Genomic DNA, 18,763 nt, shown 5'->3' with positions numbered 1-18,763 from the left:
ATCGTAATTTATTACCAAATTTTAATCACCACCACAAAAAAGCAACAATTTCTATCAACCTATTATTTTTTATCTGCCCTTGTCTTTCGCTCGAGTGGACTCACGTCCGACTTGTAAAATAGAAACCTATTTCCTGTCATTGTTTTCGGCGGTCGCCTCAGGTTTTCAATTTCCTCTAATCACCGTAACTACTCCTCTGTGTACACTAGCGTAAGAAAAATTGAATAGCTCGCAGCAGTGGTGGAGTAATTCTGTGATCATCTGTGGGATTGTCCCCTCGCACGTACTTTTCCCGAAATTCGATTTGGAACTGTATCAAAAATCCGGATGCATATATCGTGCAGTGGCGCACGTCAGAGTCAATCGACTACGAGACGCCGAAATTGAATAGACGCCTCTGGCAAACCGCGGTGTAGATGACGGCCTTACCCCTTGTACTTTATTATCGGTGTGCTGATCTAATAACACGTCATTTCGCAGCCCTAGGCTTGACGCGAGACACAAACATGCAAAACAGTCGCGAACTTTAACGCAAAAAAGGCGCATTTCTCCCGGGACTTTTAACCAATTATGGAAACAAGACAAATCACGTGTTGTTTCGTAACGAAAAAGATTATAAAGTAATAAAGCGAGATGTTGGACGTGAAATTTCAGCAGATAAAAATTTCACGATCGTTTTACAAGCTGATAATAAACAATAAGACACGTTTTTATGTTTGGCGGGTATAAAAGACGACTTACCACCTAAATCCGCGAAGAAAATGTCGCGGAGTGCCAAGAATTCCTCCTCGGGTGCCATATTGTTGCTCCCAAAGCAATTATTTTCGGGCCAGACTTCTCTGCAAAACAACCAACACAACGGGTTGTAAAACAATCGATTAGGTTTTGTTTAGACTGTATTTTATTAGCGTTATCAGCCCAAACTTACACGGGCGTGCAATAACACATTTAAATTATTATAATTATGATTTATAATTCACTATAAAAAACGCACCGAAAATAGAAAAAATGTAAAATTCAATTTTCTGGCTTGTTTGATGTTCGCAAATTTAAATTTTATTTAAAACAAATACTCAGATATTTGCCCAAGACCTGACCTGACCAAAAAATCGTAATACTTGAATTAAATTAGGTAAACATTGTACAAAGAAGACTGTTCTAGGAAAAATTGAAAAACAAAATATTTATCTAATACTCAATGGAACTTAAAGTTGTAAAAGCAAAACAAAATAAAATATTAACATTCAAAATAGAAAAACAAACAAACAAGTGATTTAATAAGAAATGTTAAATTTGTTTCGAAATTAAATCCGTAATTATAAATAAAGCAACGAACCAAACTAATTGGAGACATCAGTCTAAAAAAATATATTTCCACTTTAATTTTCTTGTTATCAGATGAACAGGTGAACAAAGACTGTTGTAACTATGATCGAATTACTCTCCTAAAAGTAATTTGAAGCTTGTCCTAACAATACTGTGCAATTTTTAGTTCATTATTTGGATATAATTGAGAGTTTAGCTTGATAAATTTTGGGAGAAAAACTGGTGTTATCGCTTCCACTTGTGGAGTCCTGAGGCGTAAATTATGTGACAATAATCATAATATAGAGCTTTAAGGACAAGCCCGAGCGGCGTCTTAATTTCTCCTCAGTGTAAAAGTTGAGTGAACTGTAGCAAATGACAACCAACTCGTAAAATTTATCCCGAAACTTCCAAAGTCCTTAATAAGTAAAACAAGCTTATGCAGAGCAAATGTAACCCAACCGCCGCGTCCTGATATTATAGTAATTAGGTGTTTAAGCGTGAAGTTAAACTTAAATGCCGTGTGTTTGCGCAGGTTAATTAGTTTGAAGTCGGTTTTTCCCCCATTTAAAATCGATATACATACCTTGCAGCCCGCAAGAGACTGATTGCATTTTCGTAGTCGGCGTTTCGCAGCTTCCTCTGGACGTTTTTCATAGCTTCGGCTCTGAGGAAATAAAAAATAAACGGATTTATGACTTCACCTTTTTGAATAATTAAATTCGAAACGGTAAAATGTAAAATTCGAGTTTATTGCGTACTTTTGTTCGTCTATGGGAACGTCGGAGGCGGCATCAAACGGAACGACGTCGGTGGAAAAGTCCGCATTTCCTTCGAGAACGGTGGACAGCTGTGGGGCGGCTTCATCCCACCGTCTTTCTAAATTTACATCTGGCTGTGGCACGCCATCATCCTGACTCGCTATAAAATTACAAATTAACTCAAGTCACCCGCTTCTGTTGTTGCTGCAGCGTTTTAACTTCAATTATTTGTCTTGTTGCGACGACTCGAGACGACAACTTTTACAAAAGCAAACACGAATAAGTAATAATATACGAGCAAATATTGGAAGAGTCGGCTCGAACGGATCAAAAATGTGCAACTTTCGCTGTATCAACACGAAAAAATCGAATTTTAAAAGCGTCGCAAGATTAATGGCCATCGCAAACACATTACTTACAGACGCAACAATGGAAAATCTGTTATACACTTACCTTTTTTCTTCCTCCCCTTCTTTTTCAGTTTCTTCTGTACGACAACCGAGCCGTTCGAGCCGCAAAAACTCTCCAACAACTTGATGAAAACATGCTGGGTCTCCATGAGATCCTTCAGATACGCGTTCGACATTTTCAATTCGTCGTAAGTCATTAATAAAGTTATCACGAATTCGCGATACTCCACTATGTAGAATATGTTACTTTTTATCACGCGAGCTGAATCGCGCACCGTCTCGTCCGGGGATTTATCCATCGCACAAAGGGTTAGAAACAACTCTCTGTAGGCGAGAAGGGCCAGATGGAGGCGTCGGGACCACAACACGGCGTTTTTCTTGTCCGACTGGATCATATCGAAGTACTTCTCCGTCAGTTGTTGCACGTAGCGGAAGGTTTGCACCGCCATTGTCTCGCTAAGTAACAAATAAAATCAACCACAGAACAATAAACCTATAAAATAAAAAATAATAATATACACGTTTTTATTCGCCGACAACTCTGGAGCTACGAAAACTGGAAGACGAAAAAAATATATCAAAGAAAAAATTAAACAAAATAAAAAAATAGTAATGAGTACCTAGAACAAGCAAGAAAAAACGTGAAAGATGTACTACGTTTTTTTGTAAGGCCTAGAGAAATTGGGATACGATAGCCACCAAAACAAAATAAATAAATAAAAGCATCAAATAGATACGACTTGTAAAAATAGAAACTACAAAAAGAAGAAAACAATAACAATCTTTTCAAAATAAACAGAAAAATGGTAAATGTAAAAGAGGTTTTTTTTATTAATGTATTCACTCCAGTTCGAGAGGTTAAAGCTTATTAATAACCTATTTAAAAAACAAAAAAGTGTGGTCTCGCCAAATAAATATGGCGTCATTAACTGAAAAAAATACCAAAGGAAAATGAGCAAAAACAAAAGCAAAGAAAATAAAATATTGTTAAACAATAAACAAACTATGGTAAAAAAACTTTAAGATAAAATCAAAATAAAAATAAAAAGAAAAAACTTTAAGACAAGTGAGAGTTGAGGTAAAAAAACAAAACAAAAATATTTTAAATTTAGTGTGGAAAATGTGCGCCAAATTTCCATCTGAAATGCAAAAGGGGCGACGTGTGAAGTCCTCGGCCGGCAGCAACAAACCTGATTGGTGTAAATTAAACAAATTGAGTAATTCAGCGTCTGGCAAAAAGTGGAGCAAGCGTTTAACTCTCGGCAGCCGTTGGTAAAGTGGATTAAAACATGCAAAAGGACTTACCTAACTAATTTAACTTCAAACTTATAACATCTATTAAATTCCATGAAAAACCTAAGGGCCCATAAATAATAGGATTCATCGTGTGCTTGTGCCCTAGCGCGGACTAAATTATCCTTAACGTGATACATAAGCGTGTTGTAAGCCCCATTTAAAAATTCAACACAAAACTCTTTCAGAAATAATCTAATGCTGAAAGCCGAACGCCGTTCAAACGTGCTACTCTGCACCGGCATACGATTTTTCGGTGTTTTGGGCTTCCTTTTGTCAGCGTCGAAATTCAAAGCTTCGAGTTTATTTAACGGCTTGTGATAAATAAGTTCGTTGTCGCTAATTGATTTCATTGATTTTAGGACGTATGTGCCGCCAAATCTGGAATGCCTGCAAGCGATTTCAAAAAATAAACACAAACAGCACAAACACGCGATTCTGCATCCAGAACCAATATGCGGAAAAACAATACACAATTACGCAATATTTAACAATTGCTTAATTAATTATTATTCCATTTTATATATGATACATTTGCAAATTACCGACACACTTTGGATTTCATAACGAGTGCGGTTAGTTTAATTAATGCCACGCTTATTGAAACTGACATTTTGCAAAATTCAAGCTCCAATAATCACCGATTTGAACACAAACAAACTTTTTGATAAAAAACAGGCAATCTAAATTGGACAATTAGCCCAAGCAACTCAAAAATTGCGACCGCAAAACGATTAAAATTTCAAAATTGTCGAACATTGTTCACTAATTGGAGTCCTTACCTCGCTCCGTTGTACAGCTTGATTTTTTGCTGCTTTTGGTTGGTCTCGCGATGTCTTATCGCGAGCAGTTCAGCCTCATCTCTCATTTTTTCCGTCTCGCTTCGCTGGAGAGCTGCCCTTGCCAACTCCGCCGCTTTCTGTTCTCTCAACATAAACGACAATATTTCTAAAGTGTGCATGTAATAAGCTTTCTCGTTCGTGGAACTTGTTATGAACAAAATTATATCCAACATTCCAGATTGATGTAACGCCCACAACACCTACATGAATTTTCAGCGCTCGTTTCACTCGGAAAAATTAAAATAAGAACGGAAAAAATACCTGGTCGTGGATGCTGGCGTCGTTATCGGGGCGTTTTTCGGTGTTTGGATCAGGGGGAACGTACAATATATTTCGAATCAGGATGAGGATCCTCTCTATTATCAAGCTGTTCTCGTCCCCGCGTTCCGCATAACTCTACAATAAAAGGCGGCGGTTTTTCACAACAATTAGTGCAAATTTAATTAAATAAGTTAGTTGCATGTAACACGATGTTGCAAAATCTCAATAATAAATGCTCGACCAACTGTCTATTTGGAGATCATTAACTTCGTTAAGGGTCCATATTTGGGGTAAAGTAATATAACAAGAGATAATTATAGAGCAATTTTATTTGCAAAGTTTCTCCCCTTGACGTCGCACACGTCGGAATAATATTGATTAACCATCACAGTAATTAAATAAAGTTCCGGCTTGAAATAAATACTTTACCAAATAATTTTGCGATGAATGTAAAAAGCTAGACACGGTTTTTGCCGTGACATCGCACACATTTGAATAAATATTGATCAACCGTCCCGATAATTGATAAAGTTCTCGCTTTGAAATTTGCGGCAACTTTGCCGAAAAACCACTTCTTTCAAAGTGAATTAATTAAAATTTCAGAAGGGAATAACATGATTAAATTCCTAATTAAAATCTGTACAGCACAACAAGTTGCTCAACAATTTGTGCGGGTGAAAAAGTAGAACGTCCGACTCAATTATTCGAAACAAATGGAGCTGGATCGCACGTATTAAAAATCGTTTTCTGACGAGACCCTCGCAAAGCATTAAAGTCACCCAAAGTTTACGTGGAAACGGCATAAAACAGAAACATTAGCAATAACGGCGTCTGTTTCAAACATGCGAGAGCTGGAAATGCCTCCAGTCGTTTCAGTAAATTACCCTAAGCTCGTTTTCGATGTACGGAGTGTAATTGTAACAAAAAAGCCATATCTCAAAAGGCGTTTCTACAGTCGTTACTTCCACTTAGAGCTGCACTCGCAATGACCCAATTATTAGACACACAAATCATCGGATAACTCCGCGAAGAAGTCGCATTGTAAAGCCATCTGTGGCAAACTCTCAGACAGAACAATCTTGTGTAAACTGCCAATATTACCCCACTAACTAATTAGACGCCGACTGGAAAACTTCTCGCGTATTTCAGAACTTTAAATTAAGAGTTAGTCTTAGGTAAAATCATTAAATATTTAAATGACTGATTTACAAACGATAAAGTGTCGGCTTTATTTTCAAAGAGCAAAAGTTTCTCTTAGCATCTGTTTGCCAGCTCAACAGTTTTAATTAAAACCAGAACACGACCAAAAATCTTTACAATTATTAAATTCAAACTTATTAAAGAGCTGAAAATTGCTACTCTCACTGCGGTAGTAAAGGCGATAAAAACCTTCCTTTTTCTAAAATCCCACTAATGAGACGTCTCTCAAATCCTTTTTTCAAACAAAAACTAATTTTAATTAAAGTTGCAAAACTTCTCGCTCGTGAATACTTACAGTTTCTAAAATTTTGCTCAATCTCGTGCTCAGAACGGCCCAAAAGGTCTCATCTGCGAACGTCTGCTTGTAGCTTTTTAAATGGTCTTCTATTTGCAAGTAGTGGTTTCGTGTTATCTTGTCTGTAGGCAGCTCCTCGTTCCACAACATTAAAGCGGGGGTTGTTAAATTCACCAAAAGTCTGAAACAAATAAAAATCTCTAATAAATTCCCCATTCAGCAATTCAATGTTTCCATTAAATAATACCCAAACATCGCATATTTACGTCCCAATTCAGCTATTATTGTGACTCCCTGCTTTCATAATTTCCGACTTTATTATCTCAATTTCGCAATTAACATAAATTGACGACGAAATACCGCCCTAATTAGCCCTAATTTTAATCAAATTGAGACACAAATAGCGTAATCGCCCAAAAACCAGTTTCAGAAGAAATTAACATATACAATAAAATTTTTATACAAAACCAACTGATTAAAAAATTCAAGTTATTATTATTTCTTTTTTTTTTGGTAAAATTATGTATAATTGGTTGCATAACCAGCAACAAAATTTGAGTGTTTTTTTTATTTTTATATACAGTGTGGCACAGTTAAGTCGTTTTACCTCAGCAAAACGTCGAACAGGTCGGTCTCCTCCCAGTAGCTTTTCAAAAGGGGCACTAAATCGTTCTGCAGCACCTTAATTTCGCCAAGCTGTCTGCGAATATCATGGCTTTCATCGTCCCGTCTCAAGTATCGAATTAAATCTTTCACAGTCTCAAGGGTATTAGAATCTGCATAATATTTATTAGACGTAGCATCATAATAACCCAAAGCGCTGCAAGTAGCGGCCAATTCGGCCGACAAAAGCGACGACATGCCTGTATCACTAAATAATACCACCACCCAGTTTTATACCACACCGTCACATAAATTAACTTAAAATACACACAAAGTTTTAACAAGAATTTATATTAATGTGGGAAAGTTATAAACACAAGTTGTGATTTATTAGTTGCAAAGTTAAATTAATTAGCTATTGTATCACTTGTAATTATTAGTTCGGGGACGCCGAACGCCGCAAAAGATTTTTTCGGGGTTTTAACACTCGCGGGATGAAAATTAGTGGAATGAACTGTACATAAAAAATAAGGTTAGGCAAAAACGCGCCAAAATTATTCGACAGCTGGAGTGTCCGGAAACTCACGAAGCCGTACGTAAGCGCCCGAAATACAGCTATATACAGGGTTGCCTACACAATTTTGAAAATTTTCGCCGATTCAAATGCAAATCGTCCCTCGATCAATTCGCAGCGAATTATATTTAAATTCGTCAAAGTGGAAATTAAACTTCCCGCATTATTTCCGCCAGTTGGAAAATTAGCGATATCGACAGGTGAAATAAGCTGTTTCGTAAATGGCCAATATCCCATTCAATTTATCACGAATGTGGTTGCCACCAAATCAGCGTCTCATAGGAGTTCTAATGTGCGGAAATGGAAGCGCGACAAAAATTCCCCCCAGCATTTAAATGAATTTTAAGTTTGGGTGAAGCACCGAATTCCTCCAGCTCTGGGAATACATCAATGCAACAAATATTCCAAGCCGGCGAAATTTATGGCATATCATTCTCTATCCATCAGGATTAGACCGGTGCGGAAATGATTATAGGTAGCAAACCCTTCGTAATAACGAAAATTGACTCGAACATCGTAAGTTAGCACTGAAACAGGCCGGCTCTTGGAATGCGTCTAGGGACGGAAATGCTAAGACTGCCAGCATCCATCTAGCTAAGTGACAACATTTACTAGGGTTCAAGCGGAAATGTTGGCCCGATCGGGGGCCGCGCTTTGCCCTAATTGCAAAACCGCTTTTTAATTCAATTGCGAAATGAAAAATCAATTCTTAGGAGGAAAATAATAAGAGAGACGAGTCTTATCGAATCGTTCCAAATCCTCCAATCCTTGAAAATTGCTCCGATTCTTCTTTATTTTGCTAGAAAATGTAGTTCAAATGAACCCATCGCAAAACTAGGGGATAAATCTTTGAAATAAAGCACTCCCTAATTAGTCCGTTTTGCTTTTATTTATTAGACTTTATTTTGTTTACATTCTGTTACACATAAAAGCATAAATAATTTTGTTAACTGTGATGGCATGCTAATAACACTAAAACATTGTTATTCGATGTAATTACTATAATTTTGTTTACGATAGATCTGAAATATAAACTTTTAATTAGCTGGATTGAGTTTTTGATAACTACATTATCGGCGAACCTAATAATAATTGAATCAACAAAACAATTTAATTAGTTAGCAGATCTGACAAGTTTAACAACTGTTTAATCAATTTTAAAATTGATATCAAATTATAGTAATTTTGACGTTTTCTATTTGAAACTTTTTTTAATAAAAAAAAATAAAGTAAATAGTTTTTAGACCATTTTAAATCGAATAAAAACCAGCTGTTTCACACCCTCAATTGAATGTAGGTGGAGATCTCCCCAAAGCAGTGTATTTCTATCATCATTGTTTTGATTTAGCGAAGGGGAAAGTGGATGTCGAAACGTAGTAGAGGTAGAAAATTTTTCCTAGCTTTTATTATTGATTTTAAAACGTGTTATACTTTCCTCTCAGCCTGTAACATGATAATTTTTGCGTTTTTTCCGCTTTTAATAGTAAAGGTCAGGTAAAAAAAACAAGTTGTCAACTGTTCAGATACCGTTCTAAAAAATTATTTAATATATTTATGAACATCATTAAATGTAAGCACCCTCTGTATCAGAGGTAATAAAAACGAACTAATAAAAATTATTTTAAAGTGTTAATTCAATGTGTGTTTCTTTAATCTTGGCTAGAGAGTTTTCAGACTAATGGAAAAATGGCTCTCCTGTTGCTTAAATGCGAGCGATGGCGCAGTTTAATTATTTTAGAATTAGCTTGCAGATTTATTTGCCACGTTTTAGAGTTTGAATTTCGTCGCTGTTTTGCCTATTAGTTGTGCTCTAGACTTGAGAATCAACAAGAGAATGCCAATAAAACTTTACAAGAGTTGAATGTAGCTTGAAACACAAAGACAAAGAATTGTTTTCAAGTTTATAAAACTGATGTTAATTTATTCGCTGTAAAAACACAGACGTGTATGTGCTTTAATTGTTTGCATGTTTGGCTAAACATGCACTGAAATTTCGTGTTTAATTAAGTGCGTTAATTTGGCACCTTCGGGGATAAAAAGGAGTTTGATTGTGTAGGTAAAAATTTTATGTGGGTCTTCCTGTGCCCACCTGTGCGTAAAAAGTGGATCAAAGAAGGCAAGTAAGCGAACGAAACTAGAGTTAACACCGGCAGCATGTCTAATTAAATATTGGAACGGCAGCAGTAAAGATGAGGCTCGCTCGCAAGCAAGCAGGAAGCAGTCGAAAGAGCTGATGTAATAGCTCGCCTCCTGCTGACTCCTGCAATCACACTCTTCATGTCAGCGTCATCTGGCGTCAGCTACGTGTAATTACAAGCTTGCTTTAATTACTAATGTAAACGACACCGCCGTTATCCTCGTCGACAAACCCCGAAGCTCCCGCATGCAGGAAGCATCACGAATTTATTTTATATCTGACTCGTGAATTCCAGACGTTGAATTCATCACTAATTGTTTCCAACGTTTTTTTCCTCCAAAGAAACGAGGCGAATTTTCTTCGTGGCAATACTTTGCTTCCATCAGCATTATCTGGTATTCTCTTTGTTATGCTCATTTTAGGCCCTCGAAATCTCCCTATTATACAAAATGGCGAATAAGTGCGTGCTCTAGAGCCGATTTCCAGATTCATTCCCTTCGAAAATTCCTACCTGCTCTCGAGCTCATTCGTCACTTGCTAAATTTACGAAACTTTTATCATTTGTCAATGCAAGAAATGCATCAGAAATTTCCAATAACTCGTGATTAATTTCGCAGACTGAGCCAAATCCTAATTGAATTCCCTCAACGGGTCGGCGTGAATTATGCCGAGAAAAATTTTCATATTTTACAAGTTGGAAGAAAAATGGACTCCGAACAGCTATAAAAGTGATTGCAACAATTCAACAAATTGCAAAAAGAGAGAAACATTTTTTCAAGTTTATGCTTCCGCCGAGTGTCGTTCAAGACGAGCATAATGTAGATTTAATAACACTGACGTTTGCCAAAGCAGCAAACAGCACTCAGCAATCATTCTAAACTGACTACGTCAAATTCCGTAAAATAGCCCAAAATAAGACAATGTTTTTGCTTTTCTGCTGGTGACGATACCTTTCAATGCAAATATTTATGACTGGGTTTTGATAATTTAAAAATTAAAAAAAATGATCCTGGGGACAATTTTTTGGTGAATTTTGTATTAGTTTGTCACCTAGTTTGGACCCCAGCCGCTGCCACAAGTACGCCTAAATTTATTCGCCTGACATCTTTGTCACAAATGTTAATAAAAAATTCACACAGTGGAAGCGGTAACAGAATTATAAAAACCGAAATCAATAATGATTTATTACGTTTCCGCCCTTCATCTCTCTTGTGAAAAACACAGCGAATATCACGCCACAAAGACGCCTTTATAAATGTTTTCATCTCGAATAAAAATTCGCCGTTGAGCCAATGTTCGTTTGATTTTTTGCCGACTCGGCAGCATCCCCCATATGCAATAAATACAGTCAAATTAATCCAATAAATCTGAAAACTATAACCCTCTACAAGGTGGAAGACTCAATTCCTTTATAGTCTGGCAATATATCGCATCCCAAGCCCGGACTGCGGAATATTGCGCATTTTAATGCGAGACCAGGGGCCCGCTGACCCACGAAACTCGTAAAAAACGCAGCCTTTTATTTGGAACTTCTCGATTGCGGTCTTTCTAATTTATCTCGAAATCTGGAAAAGTGAAAATTTTTGGCAGCTTGTTGATACGGTCGGGTTTCCGACGCTTCACGTGAGGCCAGGAGTGACCTCACACGTGACCGGGGTCCGAGATGCCCCACGGAGGCCGACTACAAATGAGCTGCGACCCGGTTAGCGCCCGATTTAACACCCACTCTTCGATCGCAGGAAGCGCATCGCGGTTTTCTGATTAATTGCGATAAACGATTTGTTATTTTTTATTGCGAGATGCAGTCAAAATGAGAAATTTACGCATTGCTGAGCTGAAATAACAGGGATCTTAAATCATTTAGCGCAAAATGGAAATGAATTAAGTCTGACAATTCCGAGTTAATTTTCTCTTGTGGCGTTTCCAATCTGCCTAACGTTGCAGTATCAGCGCTTTAATTACGCCGAATAAAGGAAAACTTCGAGTCCACATTGTCATATCTTTTGTTGTTTGTTCGAATCAACAGCAGTCAATCCAATCGGCTCGGTGATAGCAAAACTCGGAGCGATTTCAGCCCGGTTGTGGAATTGAGGGTCTTGAAGATCTCATTTTCTTATCTTAGTGGAGCAGCTTGCAAGCGGCTTTCGACTAAGATTTCCTGCAGCTGACACATCCAGTGATCCAGAAGACCTAGCGTTTCCTATCGACGCGACGGCCCAATTACATGTTGCGTTCAAAACGTCGCTTTAAACAAAATTAACGATTTTTTTACCAACACAGATTGAAAATCAAAGAACAGCCAGATGCGCCGGAAATTATTGTTTTAGGGATGCGTTTGAGGGAGACAAAAAGGAAGTTGAATCACTGCGGTCATCCTCGGGGAGCATTTGGGGGCTCTTTGTGTAAATGTCTGCCAAATCGAATTCGCGGAGCGGAGGAAATTGACTCGGAAAAACGAATAAGCCAAATGGCGATTTCTATGCATTCTTTAGCGGTCGGACGACCCACAGTGGCCCAAGTTGCCCAAAACCAGTGCGAAGTTATTATTTTTTTTTTAATTATAGAGTGCCTACAACTTCAACTAGTTAAAATAAAAATAAAAATTGACCACAAAATTCCAGCGTAAATGTTCGAAAAAGCTGTATTTTTGTGAAATCATTGAAGCAATAAATGGTACACAATTGTTAATAAATACACCCGAACCTGTGTAAGGATTTAAATAAAAAGTAGCGTACGTTGGAGTAAAAAACAATCAAAATGGAAAAGTTGGACAGTAGTATTTTTTGTATTATTTGCAATACAGGGTGATTTAAAAACCACCCTGAATATCTCAGGAAATAAAAAAAATAAAAAAATCCCGAGGCAGGTCAATTTTTATTTAAAGGGTAGACACGTTATGGTGGTATTTTCTAACTATTTCTGTTATACTGTTACGTTTGTAAAATGTTAGCAACAGTGCTCTATTATGACACCGCCTAACAGAGCTGTCTAATTTGCGATTCTCTAACACTCTCTGTTAAAATAAGGGTAACATAGTTTCCATTTCTTCAAAAATGTAATTTTAGAGATAAGGGCAGTAGATTTTGACGTATGGCTTACTACTTGATCTAAATATTGTTTTCCAAAATGTTCTTAAAACTATCATTTTGATCTTGGTATCGCAAAAAGTTCCACTAGAGTGTTAAAAAAAGTGAATGCAGAAAGCGAGTGCAGATCAAGGCAAAGAATATCCTTGTTTATTGAAAAAAATCACATTTTTTGTTTTGAGACAATTTCTGTGGGATCTCGTGTCGGATTAGGTAATCAAATTGAAATCAAATTATTTTATTCTGTGCTGTACAAAACTAAAATTAAAAATAAAAGGGAGAAACAGAATTTTCAAGAAACTAAATAACCACTAAAAGACAAAAAATGTTAGTTTAAATAAATAACACAAATTTAAAAATCTATGCTTTATTTTCAACGAATACTGTTTCCAAAATGAAGAGTACACAGTGTTAATTTTTTATTTATAAAAATTTTGGTTCTTGACGCATTTTAAGTTGTGTTCATTGCCCTTTAGGGTTGCCAAAAATTACCTTTGCAACATTATGGATAATTATACCAGTTGATTTTTTTCTAAGATCGATCTTATTCCCTTTCTTCGTTTTCTATTACTTCAAAAACCAAAGTTCGAATTGTTTGCATTATTCTAAGCTTCTAGTGTTATCCACTTATTACATTTTTAAAACAATTTCTTGTTAATTTGGTAAAACATCGCAAAAATTCACGATCACTGTCACTGTCACTGTTAGTTTAAGGAGGGATTTTTGCCGCTGTTATTTAACAGAGAATGTTAGTGTAGAAATGTTGCTAACAGAGGGTAACAGAGTTCACGGAATACGAATTTAAATAACAGCTGTAATTTTTACAGAAATCGAGCAATAACATAGTAACAGAAGTTAGAGAATAGCACCATGTACTTTTAAAAGTTGTAATAGTAACCCTCTTTGTACACAGACCTAACTTGACTTGACCTAGCCGGGTTACGATGAAGGTGTACTCCACAATTTCGATGGTTGGGAACGTTTTAATTGTTGGAATAGCCCCAAAAAGTGTAAAATGTGCCGTTGGAATAGTGTTTGCCCGAGTGGATCTAGTGTAAGTTTGCGCATTATCTTTGCATAATGAGATTTAGTTTCCCCAAGTGGCACTTAGCAGTGTTTGCATTTGGGCTCGTCTGTGTAATCCGTTGTTTGCTTATTTATCGCATTTTGATTTATCCCGTCTCCAATTTGCCATCCTTAAGTCGTCATATCCTACTTGAAAATTCCGATCGGTCGTAACGAGGGCCTAAGTTTGCATGATTCCTGCCATAAAAGCAGCATGCGGGGCTCCGGCACACCACCTTGATCCGGGATTTGGCGCAGATTTATGATGTCATCTGTCCCCGGTCAAGCGCTAGAAGGGTCTACGCAGCCGTGATTGGAGATGTCAATGGCGGACGTAAATCCCCTGTGAGCTTCTAAATGCGATTCTATCCCTTTGTTGCGAGTTTGATGCTGGATCTTCGTGACCTGTGCACCCTCCGTATGTCACTCTCGAACTGATAACTTCGACGCTTTTCTATAAATACGGACTTGGAAGGATTAGCGAGGATGATACGAGTTTTTCAACAAATAAGAAAAGGTCGCACGGTTATTGCACGTGGTAAAAGGGACGCAGACGCTGCTGTGGCACCCAGGATATATAGCGGAGAGCTGATCGGAAAGATGAAACACAACGGAACATCCCAAGCGAGAGGAAATAAAAGTAATTCGCAACTAAGACCCAACGGATGGATTACTCACAAGCTAACTTGCAGGAAAAATATCACTTTATTGCCAACCGAAACCATCTCCCAGAATTAACTCAATGACTATTGACAAGACAATTCATAATTTCTTACATTTTTGAAATAAAGAACTTGCAAATAAACATTTGCTTTAATTTCGTATATCTATTTAACCCCCTGAGTCACTTATTAATAATACAAGTTAGAAAACACGACAGGGGTGTCGTTATGCAACGAGCGCAAGCGAGTTGCGTACTTATATACCCGAGAACTTTATTGGTTTTATTAGTGTTATTCAATTTTTTTTGCTATCGGAAACGTGTTTTAAAATAATGTTAAAAGTGTTACCAACAAACAAATTAAAAAAGAAACATGGAACATTTTGATGCGCAATTTGCTATCGCAGCCAATTTCTGTACAGCCTTTGCTCGACAGAGCAAATTTACTGTCCTCATCTGCAAATTAACGAAGCTCGACTATTGGAACATACAGTGGCATATCAGTGCCATTGAATGGTATACTGAGGCGAGAAACCATAATTAACTCGGACTGGAATTGGCACTAGTAGCACATTCTCCAATATAGCTAAAGCAATTTTCATTTACTATCGGACACGGCCGACTTGATTATACACCACTATCTGGAATACGGTACCGGACTTCGATCCTTAAAACGACTTTCGGATGTCGTAATGAGTTTTCTACTTGCTCGATGTCGACTTTAACTCACTCACATCGAAAAAATCGTTTCGCTGATTGGCCGAATTACCAGCTTTTTCTCTCTCAAATGGCATCAATTTGGACGACATCCCACCAATTAATAAAGATCTACCAAATTCAACATCAAGTGTCGAGTTTTTAAAAATGGTGGATGCGCCGGGCAAATCTACATTATTTGTAATGCGTTATTTTAAAACCAAAATGGTTTATTGGTTATTTAGGGCAAGTAGTAATTTATAATTTTTGCGACGTTTCGATTTTTATTAAATCCTCATCAGGCTGCAAACAAATATTTGTAAAGCCAATTCCAAACATGAACAATTAACGCGACGATTGGCATCATTATTTGTTCCTCAGATGCACCCGGAAAGTTTCTCACCGAGTTTTGTTCTTTCACGCTCCAACTTTGCTTAATCACATCAAATAAAATTATGCAAATGACTTTTAGAGACTATCTAAAATAAAAATAGTGATATTAAGCGAGTCTAATTTTATTCCAACTTTAACTTGATAAGAAAATCAATAAAATGTAAAATGCTGAGTCTCACATCGGGTCTTTGCTGTAGCAAGATTTTATTTCAGCTTTTTGCAGCTCATATAATATTATAATCTTCAGGGCAATGAAGTAGACGTTCGATGTGACAAGCTGAATCTCAGCAATTTCGTCTCTTGTTCGTTATAAAGCTCCAGACTTGGCGCAAATGTTGCATATAGATGGAGCAAAAACAATTAGTTTTATCAAGCCATTTATTACGAAGACCGTCCCGTACATACGAGAAAATTTCCCAATGATCAGTCGCAAGGCGAAATTTAATTATTCGATTTTTCGACATCAAAGCAACTTTTATAAACGTTTTCTGGGACAGTTGTCCCGAAACAATTCGTTTCGTTTCCCCGTTTCCTCTATTTACAAATAATGATACGTTGGCGAAGCGCGTGCTTTGTCGAGTCTATTAAAAGAGTCAAAAGCCCCGTTTTTGCAAAATTAGAATGTCTCTCCTTCGGAAAAAATGTCTTGGCTCTCGTGCGAAGTTTATATGAAGAGTAGCCGCTCTGAATTTAAATTTGGAGGGATTGGATGCAAGTGCAGGATTGACATGGGGTCGTGTCGGGAATATTAACATCATTTATGTAGGTTAGTGTAGCATAAGTTCGGGCGATTTCTGGCAATCGTACGCATCAGCGGCAGCTGCGGACTGGAAACTGTTATTGCCTAAAACCACACGGCACGCCATAAATTTATCTGCATACAGTGCCGACTTGAATGTATAATCCCAGGATTAAGATAAATATGCAGAATTGTGCAGGTGCGAGGCTAAAGAGTTTGAATGTCTAATCTCGTACGTTTGTCGACTGCAGAATTGCTCGAAAATGAAAACGGAAAGAAACGACGGAAATTAAGGAAAGCAGATAGAGCAGCCGTAAATTTGCGAGAATTAAAATATGTGCACACGACACCGTTTATGTCGCACGTGTCGCAGACTCGAACACGTTTCGCTAGTGATTTACTATTTCGGATCTACCTGAATCACTTTAACGATTCTGGAACTATTAAATTATGCATTTTAATTAAATCGCAGACGAGTGAGCCGCTTTATCATCGCCAACTCTATCTCCACCAATTTGCAATTGTATTAAAAATTTCTATCTGCTTTTATAGGTGTAATAATGGCGGAATGTTAAAACTTTTATAATAAGAGATCTGGGCCATTGATCCGGGTTTATATCACGAATTTCGCCATGTTTGTGTTCATGCAAGAAAAACACAACAAGATTACGCTACGCTACATACGCGAACCTTTTTAAATGCAAATCTCATAATTAAATTAACTTATTTTGTTGGTTTTATTCCAAAGACACTAATTTAGTAATTACACCAAGAGCCGAACAATTTGTTACTCCCGTACTTAATTCAGCTCTAATTTTAATTAATTTCCTCACTTATTTGCATGCACCACATTAATAATCAACTCTCCTATCATAAAATTTCATCAATATTAGGAAATTCTCCGTGGGAGTTTGCTAATTTATTGCAGGTGTCGGCACATTAAGTGTAGGCGGCGCAGTTGGATAAGGAATTTAATATTTGTACAAATAAAACACACAAAGAGAATTCTTTTATTTGATCACATCTTTTCAATTTACATTATATTTTTAAAATGTTTGTGCATTACTACCAGTCTTTAAAAATCTATACTCGTCATAATTTTTTTACCACGTCTAGAAAGCTTGGAGCAGCACGGCAAAAATAGAAAAACTAAAACATATGGAAATTGGCAAAATGGATTTCCGACAAACTCTTTGAAAAATAAAAGTCCGATTTTTTTCTCATAACCATAATTTCTACGAAAATAAAAAAATTAAAAATAGCTTCTTAATTATCTATTGATCTAATAATTCTAAAAAAATCTGAGCGGTTAGAAAGGCTCCGGATAATTTATTCGACGTTAAATGCTCAGAAAAAAATATGTTGGCAAACTAATTCCAACAACATTTTATACATTGTTCCGAGTTTCTGGAGCACCTAAAAAAGACAACCCGGATTCAAATCGAGTCTTCCAACCCACAGGCCAGGTGCTCTTCCCACGAGTTTTTTTTTTAATAAAATCTTCTCTTATTACAATACTTTTCGTAAAAATACGGAATATTCTTTTTGTAAAGTTCTTACTTGTCTTGTAATAACATTTACACGAGTAAAGCGATACAGCTTCGTTTTAAGCGGCCGCTCGTCTTGTGTTTTCTTTTATTAATTTGGTCCTGTCGCATAATCCTCACATAACGTTCCGGAATTACCACTCATGAATATCGGAGTGGAATATTATGTTAACATCTCGTGTAAATTAAGGTCGAGGAAGATAAACCCGTATCCCGTCTCGTATTTTTCTTGTTTTCGGCATTATGACAGAGCGCTGGAAATAGATTGCATCTGTTTGGCCATAATCAGATATAGGCTTGTTTGTGAAAATTGACTGGTGGTTTGGGAGTTTCTCATTTAGATTGGCTCCGATACAAATCTCCCAAAATTGAGGTGCTCAAAAAAACGGCACTTATCGCACGGCCTCTCTCGTTATTTATCTCATCTTTCCACTCACTGTCCAGCTGCGGCATTAAATCTAATTTCGGACTTGCACTAAACTCCAATTTCGAGCTTAGTAACTATTTAATTGATTTACATTCTAGTCCCGTAATTTAATTAAAACTATTAATCAAAGAGCAGATGCATAATTCAACAGTTACACTGATTAAGCGAATTATTTCAATCTTTGGCCTGGGAAAACACAGAATGTACACGTTTTTTCGGAGGGAGAACTTTGACCGGAAACTTAATACGAGTTGGAACCGAACGGAAGTGAAAAGTTTCGGATGCAGCACTACATCGAAAGCTGTCACTATCGCCCTGTTCGGGTAGTTTTATTAGTTGCGCTGTTGTCTACCATTTGCTGAGTAAACCGATTTATTGATATCGAAGAATAAAATACGGCAGAATGATGAGATTCCGGAGATTGGATTTCAGGCTGTTTTGTCGCAAAATTATTTACAGAAAACCAAT

General features: G+C 37.0%; 1 protein-coding gene across 2 annotated transcripts in view; it reads right to left on the bottom strand.

Annotated features, from left to right (window-relative positions):
* The window catches only part of timeout, a 32,883-nt gene extending 25,355 nt beyond the window's left edge, over positions 1 to 7,528 (bottom strand). Inside the window, exons 1-9 of one of the 2 annotated variants that reach the window (XM_008202829.3) lie at positions 6,975 to 7,528; positions 6,368 to 6,548; positions 4,873 to 5,007; positions 4,552 to 4,811; positions 3,782 to 4,159; positions 2,520 to 2,932; positions 2,067 to 2,226; positions 1,892 to 1,972; positions 742 to 839 (exon numbers count right to left, since the gene is read on the bottom strand). In XM_008202829.3, coding sequence (XP_008201051.1) covers positions 742 to 839; positions 1,892 to 1,972; positions 2,067 to 2,226; positions 2,520 to 2,932; positions 3,782 to 4,159; positions 4,552 to 4,811; positions 4,873 to 5,007; positions 6,368 to 6,548; positions 6,975 to 7,228 — 1,960 coding nt within the window. In that variant the 5' untranslated portion in view covers positions 7,229 to 7,528. The remainder of the gene's footprint in view (positions 1 to 741; positions 840 to 1,891; positions 1,973 to 2,066; positions 2,227 to 2,519; positions 2,933 to 3,781; positions 4,160 to 4,551; positions 4,812 to 4,872; positions 5,008 to 6,367; positions 6,549 to 6,974) is intronic. The other variant, XM_015985279.2, reaches the window with a different exon arrangement.
* Between the last annotated feature and the right edge of the window lie 11,235 nt (positions 7,529 to 18,763).

This window comes from Tribolium castaneum, chromosome 4 (genome assembly GCF_031307605.1).
Source record: "Tribolium castaneum strain GA2 chromosome 4, icTriCast1.1, whole genome shotgun sequence".
NCBI classification, from domain to species: Eukaryota; Metazoa; Arthropoda; class Insecta; order Coleoptera; family Tenebrionidae; genus Tribolium; species Tribolium castaneum.
The sequence above is the reverse complement of the archived record's forward strand: the minus strand, read 5'-3'. Positions and strand labels throughout refer to the sequence as shown.